General features: G+C 36.3%; 1 protein-coding gene across 3 annotated transcripts in view; it reads right to left on the reverse strand.

Moving 5' to 3' along the window:
- Positions 1-270: 270 nt before the first annotated feature.
- The window catches only part of LOC115424719 (disintegrin and metalloproteinase domain-containing protein 11-like), a 51,218-nt gene continuing 38,150 nt past the window's right edge, over positions 271-13,338 (reverse strand). Inside the window, exons 20-26 of one of the 3 annotated variants that reach the window (XR_003936125.1) lie at positions 11,776-11,881; positions 10,116-10,235; positions 9,857-10,025; positions 5,956-6,067; positions 5,441-5,566; positions 1,600-1,617; positions 271-333 (exon numbers count right to left, since the gene is read on the reverse strand). Coding sequence is in view for 1 of the 3 variants with exons in the window: in XM_030142123.1 (XP_029997983.1) it covers positions 318-333; positions 1,600-1,617; positions 4,466-4,556; positions 5,956-6,067; positions 9,857-10,025; positions 10,116-10,235; positions 11,776-11,881 (632 nt within the window). In the remaining 2 variants the exon portion in view is untranslated. Of the gene's footprint in view, positions 334-1,599; positions 1,618-4,465; positions 4,557-5,440; positions 5,567-5,955; positions 6,068-9,856; positions 10,026-10,115; positions 10,236-11,775; positions 11,882-13,338 lie in introns of those variants that run through there. The other 2 variants (XM_030142123.1, XR_003936126.1) reach the window with 2 other exon arrangements.

Consider the following 13,338-nt stretch of genomic DNA (forward strand, 5'->3'; position numbering starts at 1 on the left):
AACCACCTGCTCGCTCAAAGCGTGGCCCAGACGCGGTCCTCAGCGGCCAGCTGGCAGCAGCCGCAGGAACATGATTTGGCTGGTCATAATGGGAGGAGCTTCACGGGCCCCAGGGTGGGCGGGGCCAGGTAGGAGGACGGACGACAGGAGCACACGGAAGAAAAAAAAAAAAAATAGACGATCGGAAGAGGTTTGGAGAGATCTGGGACAGGAGTGGAAGACTTTTTGTTCCCCTGTTCTCCGATGTGAAAACGACACAGTGCGAGGAGGAGACGGGAAAAAGACAGGACACCGAGACAGAAAGACAGACAGACAGCTTATCCTCCGCCAGATCTGGAAGAAAAGGAGTAGAAGACAGAAAATCAGACACTAAAACAACACAAATTGATTTACAATATCACTTTACAAACCTCAAAAGTCCTGGATAAAAAAACAAAAACATTTTCATTTCATCACTGCAACATTTTAGCTAAAACCTATTTCCTGTCGGAATCATTTCAATGGGACACAAAATAATGGATTAGCCGATAACAGAAGCTTCATTTATATAAAACCAAGTTATGATAAAAAAAGGCAAAGGTAAAACAAAATTCACAATCATTACCTCATAATTCAACAACTTATATTTGCTCTTCTTTGCCTCGTTCATTGAGTTTTAGTGGTACAGAAATAATACTAGAACAGTTGGATCGGCAACGTTTGTCTTACTGGTTTTTGTTTTATTAAATTATCCATGACATACACTAGTCTCGGACTATCAGCTTGTTTCAGATATTTACTAATTTAAATGCTTATTGTTTGGATTGCGTTCTGTTGTCCGACCATGGCTGATGTTCTTCTGTTATGTGGATGTATAGAATGTGTATGTCGCTACTAGCTGTTGACCCGTGGTTCTGGGTTCTAAATCCTCTGATCCAGTTCATTCCTTTACTTTATTTATTTTCATGGTAAATTCCACTGGCATTTTCAGCTGAATAACTTCTCCACTGGCATGTCTGTTTCTAAACATGAAATTTGACACCATGGCAATGTGGCCCTATAGAGGGTATGCATGTGACGTCACCGCGGTTCCGCCCACTGAGTGGCAGAAAGAGGGAGATGAGTGGCAGCATTGGCTTCAATACCGTCTAAAACTTAAAACAATATTTAATAAAAAATGGGCAAGAGCTGTTGTGAGATTGATTGTATGAACAGGTTTGAAAAGCAGTCGGAGCTATCGTTTTACAGGCACTGAAAACAAAGAAAAGAGAAGTAGATGGAGAAACAAACTGAACCAAAAACAATACCCCTTGCCTAACCTTTGGGGGGGGGGGGGGGGTTAATTAGCATAATCACTATAATCTGGCATATTTCCATACATATCTTCATTAAGGTGCATTGTCCCTTCAAAGTAAACTAATAAATAGAAACATATTGATGCACAGACGATAACAGATGAAGACATTTAACGAGAGGGAATTCAATAGATTTGGGAAAACGGATAACCAATTTTTTTCCATGTAATTATAAGGGAATAAAATGATGACATGATGTTCTGACGGGATGAGACATGGGGTGATTTTCAGGTGAATGTGAGGGTGAATTTAGTGAAGTGTATACCTTCCTCTTCGAATGTTCCTGCATCCCAGGGGAAAACGCAAAGGAAAAGAGATAAAGATTTAGACATATCAGAGGCAGCAGCAAAAGTAACAACAAGCTTCAATAAAAATATAAGTTAATTAATTCTTAGTTTCAGTTACAAATGTTAAATCCTTCTATTTTATCAGGTTTTAATGGGCTGGATTAGTCTGAGAATCTGAGTTTGAATTTTTTTTTTTTTTTTGGGAGATTTACCCCCAAAATGTTACTTTTAACTGCAAAATGGGTTAAGCACAATTCAATTATTCAGACGATTACTCATTTATCTGTCATCTTGTAACTATTACACACATTTATGATTAAATATATGATATCACATGCAGCAGGACTACAGTTGTCATGGCCCCGACCCTCTGTCCCATAAGGTTTAACAGGGCTCCCCATTATAAACTGTACTTTTAAGCCAGAAATTGGAGTGTAAAGAGAAAACTAACAGCTCATGCACACATGCACGGACACTTACCTCTGACCCTGAAAGGACCTGCTATTAGATTTCAGCATTTTGTTTATAAATCACCACAGTATCATTGTCATTAACCATTTAACAACGGTCAGCAGGATATTTTTGATATGATATATAGCAGGTAACTAAGATAATTTTCTGTATTATAAATTCTAAAATGCAAAAAGTACTGTTGATTATTCAAGTAAATAAAAGAAATGTTGAAATATTTTAAGAGAAGGGTTTTTTCCTGTTTTATACACTATATGGACAAAAATATGTGGACACATCACACCTACATCTTGTAGAACTTCCCACTGTAATACTATTAAGATGAAAATACCAAATATATATGATACATTTTTAAATTAATATTTCTTTTAAGTTTAAAACCTGAATTTTCTTCCAGTGTGATGTGCAGAAATGGCCAGATACATTTAATACATAATAAAGAAATCTAGAGATAGAACATTTAAAACAATTACAATGATTAATTAAATAAAATATGAAATCAAAACATGTGTCATGATGATATTTAATGCAATATAAAATTCTAAAGTGACATGTGCCATTCTAGCCCATTGTTTGCAATGAAACACCTGAATTCAACAGGTCCCAATACTTTTTTCCATATAGTGTATATCCAACCTGTTCATATTATAATATTTGGATGTTTTACTTCCTAATAATTCTCTTTTTCTCATCAATTTTCCCTGAAACAATTCCTCGCTATTGCATTTTGTGTGTTAAGTAAACCTGAAAAAAAAATGAACTGTTTAACCCTCAAAGACTTAAAACAAATCTACTGATCTAAACATTTTATAACTATTTGACCACTAATTCTATCAATGCATGTAAATAATTTATGTAAAATACAGCTACTCAGGTTTTCAGTGGTATCATATATGACCCTCATAGGACGTTCAGAGCCTCCGTAGTGAACATCATCTTCTGTAACATTTTTTGACCAATTACTGTGAATAGAGATGCTTGTTTTCACGTTCAGTTAATGGAAAATTTTGCTGAAAAAGTCATTTTTTCTCCATTTTCTCTGTTTAGACACAATAACCCTTGCATTTACTCGCAGCTTTTATGAACATTTACATGATCAGTGAATCAATCATCAGAAAATACATGATTTTCACTGAAAAAAATGCAAAATACAGAGGATAATATTGTAATAAATGGTGATAAATCATGTAAGAAAGGTTAAATCTAGAGAAAAAAAAATAATTTGGGAACTGCCGCAAAATTATCACTGGGTTTTTACAAATTAAACTAAAATTCAAGCACTTATCTGAAAATGCAAAATGCAGAGGATAATATTTTTATCTTTTCCTTTTGTTTAATGTTTTAATATCTATGTTTTTAATGTAATTTTATGCTTTTGTAAAGCACTTTGAATTGCCATGTGTATGAATGGTGCTATCTAAATAAATTTGCCTTGCCTAATATAATAAATGGTGACAGTTCGCTTACAAAAGTAGAGAAAAATGTATTTGGAAGTTGCTGCAAAGATACCTCTAGATCTTAAAGGGTTAATAAAAAGTCCAGTTTGAAAAAATAAATGACTTGAAATGTTCCAAATCTTCCAAATAAAAAAAGAATATGAGGTTTGTTCCTAAAATAAACATTAGGTCATTGATTAAATCCTATAAATTCCTCATTTAAGCACATATGATAAAACTTATGTATATTTACTATATTTTCTGGTGATTTTCATAGTTTTTGCATGTTCGATTTAAATTAAAGCAGTCCTTTCAGGTCAGAGTATAAGGAGTGAACAATAGCAAACATGCACAGGTGGAACAGTGCAGAAGAAACACTTCAGCGAGGGCATATGGGATTAGGGTGCTGCCTATAGGAGAAAAACAGGAGAATGCAGGCTAAAATAGCACCAAAGGCAATGCATATTAATAGAATGTATGCTAAAGTAAATCCACTGTAACACTGCACTTATTTTTACTGTGAGGTCGGGGGAAACTTCAAGATGTGGCACCAGTGGAGGAACGTCTATGATACATGTGCTGCAGTGGTGGTTTTCCTGGCAGATTAGCGTCTCGGTCCTGCCCTATCGCTTACTATGAAAGGGGGGGAGGTGAAGGGAGAGAAAGAGATGCAGGATGGAGCTCGGAGGGGGGGTTTAATCAACGATTCGGTCAAAGAAAACAAAAGAACCGGTGTGATGTTTCATATGGAGCTTAACGCCAGAAGCAGTTCAAGCATTAGCACGGCTCAGGCTTGACTCCCCGTTTCCCCTCCCCGGGAAAGTTGGGCGATGAGTTGCATACGGGCATCTATTTTAGAGAGAGGTGAGAGTGGGAGGGGCAGGGGGTCCTTTAGGTAGAAGCAGACAGGTACACAAAGGCATGCCAGAACTCTTACTTAAATCCCCATCCTGTTCCCCCTAGGACTATAGCTGCCAGGAGAATAGCACCTGCGATGGACCCTATTATGATATTGGTGCCACTGGGACCTGCGCAGAGGAAGGAGGGGAAGGGGGGGAGGAAGGGTGCGGAGGAGGAGGAGGAGGAAGAGGAGGAAGAGGAGGAGGAGGAGGGGGCAGAAACAAAACAACACCACTAAAAAACACACGTCAGAGGACAGCCTCAACACTGTACATCAACGACATCAAGTAGAGAGAGGAAGAGAGAGGCAGATGGTGTAGAATACTGCAGACAGAACGAGAAAGAGATGAAGAAAGGGAGGATGAGAGTAAAGAAGAGGGAGAAAGAAGAAGAAGGGAAGAGGAAGAAGAAGAAGAGGAAGAAGAAGAACAACAAGAAGAAGAAGAGGAAGAAGAAAAAGAGGAAGAAGGAGAAGAGGAAGAAGAAAAAGAAGAAGAGGGAGATGAAGAAGAAGAAGGAGAAGAAGAAGAGGGAGAAGAAGAAGGAGAAGGAGAAGAAGAAGAAGAAGAAGAGGAAGAAGAAAAAGAAGAGAAAGAAGGAGAAGAGGGAGAAGAAGAAGAAGGAGAAGGAGAAGAGGAAGAAGAAGGAAAAGGAGAAGAGGAAGAGGAAGAAGAAGAAGAAGGAAAAGAAGAAGAAGAAGAAGAGGGAGAAGAAGAAGGAGAAGAAGGAGAAGAAGAAGAAGAAGGAGAAGGAAAAGAAGAAAAAGAAGAAGGAGAAGGAAAAGAAGAAGAAGAAGAAGAAGAAGAGGGAGAGGGAGAAGAAGAAGTAGAGGAAGAAGAAGAAGAGGGAGGAGAAGAAGAAGAAGAAGAAGAAGAAGAAGAAGAAACCAGTACGTGGGGTGGAGGTGGGAGGTGGGAGAACGGGCGGGTGAGCGCAGGAGGTCAGGGAGACAACGGTTACAGAGAAATAAACCAAAGAAAAACCAAACAGAAAAAGGAGAGTGTTGTATTACTTTGTTCTCATTGCCACTCTCCTGCTCTTTCAGCTGGACACCCTCTTGCTCAGGGTGGCTTTGGCTCTTTTGGCTCTTTTTGGCCCTATGAGAACAGCTGCTCAATTGCTCTGTGTCATTGGCAGACTGCAAGAAAGTAAGGAAGACACTTGAAGAAAGGCAGTGCCTGCAAGAAGTACACACACTGTCCACAAGCACCGCACGCACACACACGTACAATAATAACATACTACACATGCACATATGCTCTAATGGGTAAACATGTCTTAACACACACCCACACACTCCATACACTGAAACCAAGACTCCACAGGAAGGAAGAAAACACTGTGTGGTCTAAATACTGATGTTCTTAAAAAACAATCAGGTGAACTACTGTTTTTCTTGTGTGTGTTTTTTTCAGGGTTTTGTATCAGTACATAGAGAAGCTACAGTGGTGATGGGTGGAGACTATGAGGGGGATATGAGAGGCGGACAGAGAGAGAGGTATGGTCAGTCTGACAGGGGTTATGGACCTTTCTTCTCAGGACCCGGGGGGACCGTGGGCTCAGGGATGGGGTCAAAGACGCTGCAGTCCTTGCCGGTGTAGTCCCGGTCGCAGATGCACTTCACCTCGTTGCTGCAGGTCTGAGGAATAACGGAGAGGGTACATCAGACAAACAGACCATCAAACTGTCATAAAAGCATCCAGTAAAACACTGGTTCCCAACCTTTATGGCAGGGGTGTCAAACTCATTTTAGTTCAGGGGCCACATTCAGCTAAATTTGATCTCCAGTGGGCCGGACCAGAAAAATAATAACATAATAATGTATAAATAATATCAACTCCAAACTTTTTTCTATGTTTTAGAGCGAAAAAAGTAAATTTACATTATGAGATGGTTTACATCTACAAACTATCCTTTCAAAAGATGTGAATAACATGAACAAACTAAAAAAATAAGTGTAATTTTAACAATATTATGCCTCAGTTTATCATTTACACATGTATATTATAACTTACAGATCACAGTGGATCTACAAACACACAAAAAAATTTAGTAACAGACAGAATATTGGTAAACCTATATATAATGACAACTCCAAACTTCTTTGTTTTACTGTAAAAAAAACCATTAAATTATGAAAATATTTACTTTTATAAACTATCCAAAAAAAAAAAAAAAACACCCTGAAAAAACTGAAATTTAAATTAAAAAACGTAAGAAAATTTAGTGCAATTTTAACAATATTATTCCTCAATTTATCATTTCTACATGTGCATTATGGATCAGATCTACAAAGACACTAAATTCTGAGGAACAGGCAGAAAAATTGTTAAAATTGTGCTTAATTTTCTTTAGACATTTCAGGTTGTTCATTTTTGTTCAGGTTGTTCACATTTTAGTGTTTCAGGATAGTTTGTAAATGTAAATATTGTCATACTTTAATGTTATTTTTTGCACTAAAACAAAGAAAAAAAATTAAGTTGTTAATTCTAGATTTTTTTGGCTTAATTCAAGATTTTTTTACTTAATTAAAGATTTTTTTTTTTTTTTGCTTAATTCAAGATTTTTGTACTTAATTGAAGATTTTTTTTGGCTTAATTCAAGATTTTTTTTTACTTAACTGAAGATTTTTTTGGCTTTATTCAAGATTTTTTGCTAAATTTGAGATTTTTTTTTTGGCTTAATTGAAGATTTTTTTTACTTAATTGAAGATTTTTTTTTGCTTAATTCAAGATTTTTGTACTTAATTGAAGATTTTTTCTGGCTTAATTGAAGATTTTTTTGGCTTAATTCAAGATTTATTTATTTTTTTACTTAATTGAAGATTTTTTTGGCTTTATTCAAGATTTTTTGCTAAATTTTAGATTTTTTTGGCTTAATTGAAGATTTTTTTTACTTAATTGAAGATTTTTTTTTTTTTTGGCTTAATTCAAGATTTTTTTTCCTTAATTCAAGCTAAATTTTTTTGCTTAATTCAATTCAAGACTGTGGAATTTTTGCACTTGGCAAAAACATCCCAGGGGTAGAACTGGACCCTTATAGCGGCAGCCGCTACAGACACGATGTGGAAACGGCAGGAGCTCTCTTCCCTTTATGCATATTCCTCCAGCCATTTCCACATTTCAGCCATTTTTTGCGTCGTGTTTCATCCATATAATACCATATGGTTGTACTGCTGCTGTCAGGTGGCTGTGCGAACCTCCGTTTCCCACAATGCACGTTGTGACAAAATTCCAAAGTTACCTCCTGGCTCAGTTTGTAAACAAATGGTTTTGTTTATGGCGGATGGGACTTCGAAATTGTTCACCATATTGCAAGAGATTCAGGTGAGTAATCACAAAAAGATTTACAGATTCCTGATACTTAGGCTATGACTGAGGTTTTACAGATCTGATGAAAAATCGGTCATGAAAGTCTCCCGCACCTTTAAAAGAGGTGAAAATTATTACAATCACGTCTGTGTCAAATTCATAGAGAAATCCTCAGCAACTCTGACCAGAACACGGATGGAAAAAGCTACAAAGACATAACTTCAGGTGTGTAGTCTTAATATGCAGGTTTTGTCACAGTTTGATATTTCAGTTTTACCACACGCCTGACTTTAAAGTGAAGACCATCGCATGTGGAAAACGATGCATAATTCAAAGGGAATCAGTACATTTTTCTCTCACTATTGACTGTAATACAACTTTTTTCCTGAAATCAGGTCTCATGGAGAAAAACCTGAAGGGGCGGGACTTCAGCTGTTTATTACCACAACCACGTCATCAAAATAGTGCAGACTGATCTGAGAGCAGCTTTCTCAGCTGGTGGGCTTCACACATTCATTTGAACTGGGTTTACAAAGAGCAGTGTAATTGCTTCAGACGCTGCCTGATGTCTTTTATTTTGACAGATGCATCAGAGGTGTGCAGTATCTGACTGCTGTCACACAACGCAGACATGTGATTGACAGGTGACAGGTGAAGTTCAGGTTGTATGAGTGTGTGGGTTAAATAAGGATTCACCAACAGTAAAAATAAGATGGGACTGAAACCCAAGAGTGTGGCATGTCAGAACTGAATAAATGTTGTTTACACTCAAAACACACAGTTTTCACTTGATGTGCATTAAGTGAACACAGACAGTTCCATAAACCTGAGTTTTTCAGTTGCCCAATCGTTTAGTCAGTTTATTATAAGAATAATGCACTCAGTGAAAATCTGTATAATTTGGTTTAATAGCCCACATCTTACTAAATAAATCAGAAAAAGCTTCAGACACGTAACGATATACTGTGGTTATTAGAAGTACTGTTTCACATGCAGTTCAGTCTTTCCCACTTTTATTTGGTCTAAAAAATTTCTAATATCTCTATAGTTCCATATTAATAATAATAATAATAATAATAATAATAAAGCTGAAGGTTAAAGAGACTACCATAAATTGTCCAAAGCAGTTTTTACTTTTAATTTAATGTTAGATAACAAGCACACGATGTTCTACTTTTTAGCAAAATAAAGTTTTTGGGATTTATTGCATGGTTTTACACCCACATTACTCTTTTCCACTGTGGGTGCTTGTTAATTTAATGAATTACCTAAGTCCAAATGATGGTTTTTGATCTTTCTGGTCTCGTCAGCTTTATTTTACATCAGATCTTAATACTCTCAGGTCCCTTTCAGACCACGAATCCCTAGAAAAAAATAATCTATTCATGCCTGTCTGGACAAAGTAAGCTTCTTATTTACTTCAAAGACTTCTGTTTTAATCTACAGCTAAAAACGTGACTGGGTAAATTCTAAATGACTATATAATACTGCAGTTAATAAAAATCGATGAAACAGAGACACATCTGTTAGTGTTAAAGGCACCAACTCAATATTTAACCCATGAAGTCCCAGAGCCACTTTGTGAAAGAATTTGTCTCTATATCTAACTTTTCCTAAGTGATTTATCACCATTTATTAGAATATTATCCTCTGTATGTTGCATTTTTTAAGTGTATATCTGGTATTTTCCTATGTTTAATTTGCTGATCATGTAGATGTTCATTAAAACTCAGATTAAAGTTGAAGGTTATTATGTCAGAGACAGAGAAAACTAAGTAAAAACTGATTTTTTTAAAGCAAAGATGTCAATAACTGAACATAAAAACAAGCATCTACATCCACTGTCATTTATCAACCTCCATGGCTTTTACTGGTGAATCAGTGTTGTAGAAGATGATGGTGTTTCCAAGGTAACTATGGACCCTCTGACCATCCAAATGGGTCATTTCTGATGACCACGAAAAGATGACAAACTGCATTTTACACCAATTATTTGCATGGATTGATAGGATTAGTGGATCAACAGGTATGAAACAGTTTAGATCAGTAGATGCTTTTAGTCGCTGGTGGCTGTTTAGGTCTTTATGGGTTAAAGTGAAACAACAAGAATCCTTTACCCCGTGGTCAGAACAGATGCGTCCAAAGTTTGATCCAGGGCAGGTGCTGAGGTTAAAGGCCACCACAGGGAGGCAGCGTCGCTCCAAACACATCATATTGGGACCGCAGGGAGTCCCGTCCTCCACATACCCGAGATCTGAGCCGTCCTCCAGCAGGACATGTCCTCCTCTGAGAAAAACATCCAAATAGGTCAAATGGATGGTGATGGGAGATGACAACATTCTAATACTGATGCAGCAGTTAAACCCGAATACTCACCGGCAGTCCAGGTACTTGTTCTGGTGGTAGAGGGTGAAGCTGGTCAACTCACCAAGCAGGTCTCCGAACTTTGGGTTCATAGTCACGTTGGCACAGAACAGAAAGCCGCATAAAACATCCCTAAACATGAAAAGTAAATAAACACCCAAATTACACCTAAATGCACCACTGAACGACACAGAAAATCATTCCTGCCTGTTTAACTGTTTCACTCCACCTTATAACCACATATTTATAATTACACACAACACTATTTTTGCGCTTATTATGTATATTTCTTTAATTATCATAATTACAATATATTGTCAAGCACATATACAAATTGCTGTTCTAATTTTGTGTTTTAATATGTATATTTGGTATATACAGGGTGGGGAAGCAAAATTTACAATGAACATTTAGTTGTTTTTTCTCAGCAGGCACTACGTCAATTGTTTTGAAACCAAACATATATTGATGTCATAATCATACCTAACACTATTATCCATACCTTTTCAGAAACTTTTGCCCATATGAGTAATCAGGAAAGCAAACGTCAAAGAGTGTGTGATTTGCTGAATGCACTCGTCACACCAAAGGAGATTTCAAAAATAGTTGGAGTGTCCATAAAGACTGTTTATAATGTAAAGAAGAGAATGACTATGAGCAAAACTATTACGAGAAAGTCTGGAAGATACTATTAAAGAAGAATGGGAGAAGTTGTCACCCGAATATTTGACTTAACTTGCGCAAGTTTCAGGAAGCGTGTAAAGGCAGTTATTGAGGAAGAAGGAGGACACATAGAATAAAAACATTTTCTATTATGTATAGTTTCTTGTGGCAAATAAATTCTCATGACTTTCAATAAACTAATTGGTCATACACTGTCTTTCAATCCCTGCCTCAAAATATTGTAAATTTTGCTTCCCCACCCTGTATATATGTTTGTATATTTAGAGCTTTATATATGTATATATTTATATCAATCCAAGATGGCGCAACGTACAGATGCCTCGGTGCTTTGCACTCTTTATAAAACTGTCTAATTTGCACTATGTAAAAAACTGTATTTGCACTACAATAATTTATATATATACATAAACATATATTGTTACAAACTGTATTCCTGTACATATCCACTCACTGTATAAATGCTTCAATTTGCACTTTCTGTACATATTACAATGTAAAAACCCACTGTAAATAATATACACATATACATATATTTTTAATAGAGCGGACCCACACACCCACTCACTGTATAAAAACTCCAATTTGCACTCTGTACATATCACACTGTAAATCCACTGTAAATCTCAACCCATTGTTGTCTCTGTCTCCAGTGGACTGTCTACATTGTGTCTCGGTCCACATGTTGTCTGGGTTCATGTCAGAACTGTATGTCGTGAGCATTGTAAAAACCGAAGCCAAATTCCTTGTATGTGTTCACATACTTGGCCAATAAAGCTGATTCTGATTCTATATGTTTTTTCTTTTTCTGTTGTATTGATAATGTCTTTCATGCTACTTTTTATTATACTTGAATGGAGTGACTGTAACACCCCATAATTTCCCCCCTTTGGTTAATAAAGTATTCTGATTCTTTAAGCTGAGGCACAGATTGGAGTAAACATTGTTGCATGATTTTATGAAGACATTTGATGCGGATGGTGTCACTTACGGCTTGTTACACTGCAGCCAGCCCTGACCGTCAGGACCGGTACCACAGTTTCCCTTCTCCGTCCCCTCGGCATTCAGCTTCTCGTAACAAAACCTGTCTGCAGAATCTGAAAGGGCAAACAAAGTGTCACAAATCAGACTATATCAAGCAGAATAAGTCTGGAATATTGATGACAAACCAATTGTGGTGTAAGTGCAAATTTGACTGTTTCCATTTTATGCAACTTTATACTTCTACTCCATTGTATCTTATGCTATGTTCACACTGCAGGTCTCAATTGATCAATTCCAATATTATTACTATTTTTTAAAATAGTAAATAAACACTTTAATATTTGTACATATTCGCAAAAAATTCAGTTGGTTCTGCCTCTTAAACTCAGATTATTGTTGAGAATTTATGTATTTATTTATTTTTAATATGCCATGTAATGTATAAGAACAAAATAAATTTCCTATGTTGAAAGGAAGATGTGAAAACAACACTGCAATATTGATGAATGGTTTTGGAAAAACATTACAGAAGTCAAGGCTGATTCAACCCTTATACACGACTTTTTTTCTCAATTCCAATTTTTTTGCTGAAATTTTTTGTGTGGTTGTTCACATTATAATTCAAATGGAATGTCTGAAGTGACCTACATGTGCAGAACAAGTGAATATACACTTTGCTGGGTTCTGTCACATATCAATGACATAAAATTCACATGAAAAGTCACGTTACAAAACATCAGATGTATTATGTATTCAATTTAGGTCTACATATGAAAGTGACCTGGAGCTGATTAGAAAAAAAATCAGGCTGTCATAAAAAAATTTAAAAATCAGTCACATATGAGCAAAAAGTCAGATTTGGGCTAATTTTACCAGCAGGGTGAACATAGCATTAGAGACAAATACTGTATTTTTTTATTCTTCAGACTGTAATTTTCTATTTCCTTTCCTGTCCTTGTGTTTGTCATAAACTGAAGAGTGAAGTTTTCCTTTATGGGCTAAGAAAATTCTCCTCCAATGGAAGGTAAATACACTCTTTAACCCTTTCATGCAAACTGGTCACTACAGTGGACAGCTATTCTCCTGCTGTTCTCTTCTACATTCATGGATTTTGTTGTTTTAGTTTCTTATCAGCCAATACAGTGGATGCTTATGCACCATCCCATACACTGCAATTCATACCATTACCATTAAACCTGATCTGTAGTAACATATTTAAGAGTAAATCAATTGCTAATTGTTATTAGACTGTAATTAACAGGGTTTTTTTTTTTTTTAAAGAAAAGTTGTTGTTTTTTTGCACGTTATCTGAGTGAGTAACAACTAGTATTATAGTATCTTAAAATGTGAGAAAACATCAGATTAGCAGCATTAAAAATGTTTTTATTTCATAGTGTGAAACTGCTGGCTGTAGAACAAATTGCCCCTTGGGGATAATAAAGTTTACCTTGACCTTGACCTTGATAGTTTTCACACAGTATGACAGTAATGCATATTTCTTTGCATCAAAAATTAAACACATGGTGTCCAGCTGAGTGGACATTTTTGGAACTCCATGAAAAATAGGTTC

This window comes from Sphaeramia orbicularis, chromosome 8 (assembly GCF_902148855.1).
Source record: "Sphaeramia orbicularis chromosome 8, fSphaOr1.1, whole genome shotgun sequence".
Classification (NCBI taxonomy): domain Eukaryota; kingdom Metazoa; phylum Chordata; class Actinopteri; order Kurtiformes; family Apogonidae; genus Sphaeramia; species Sphaeramia orbicularis.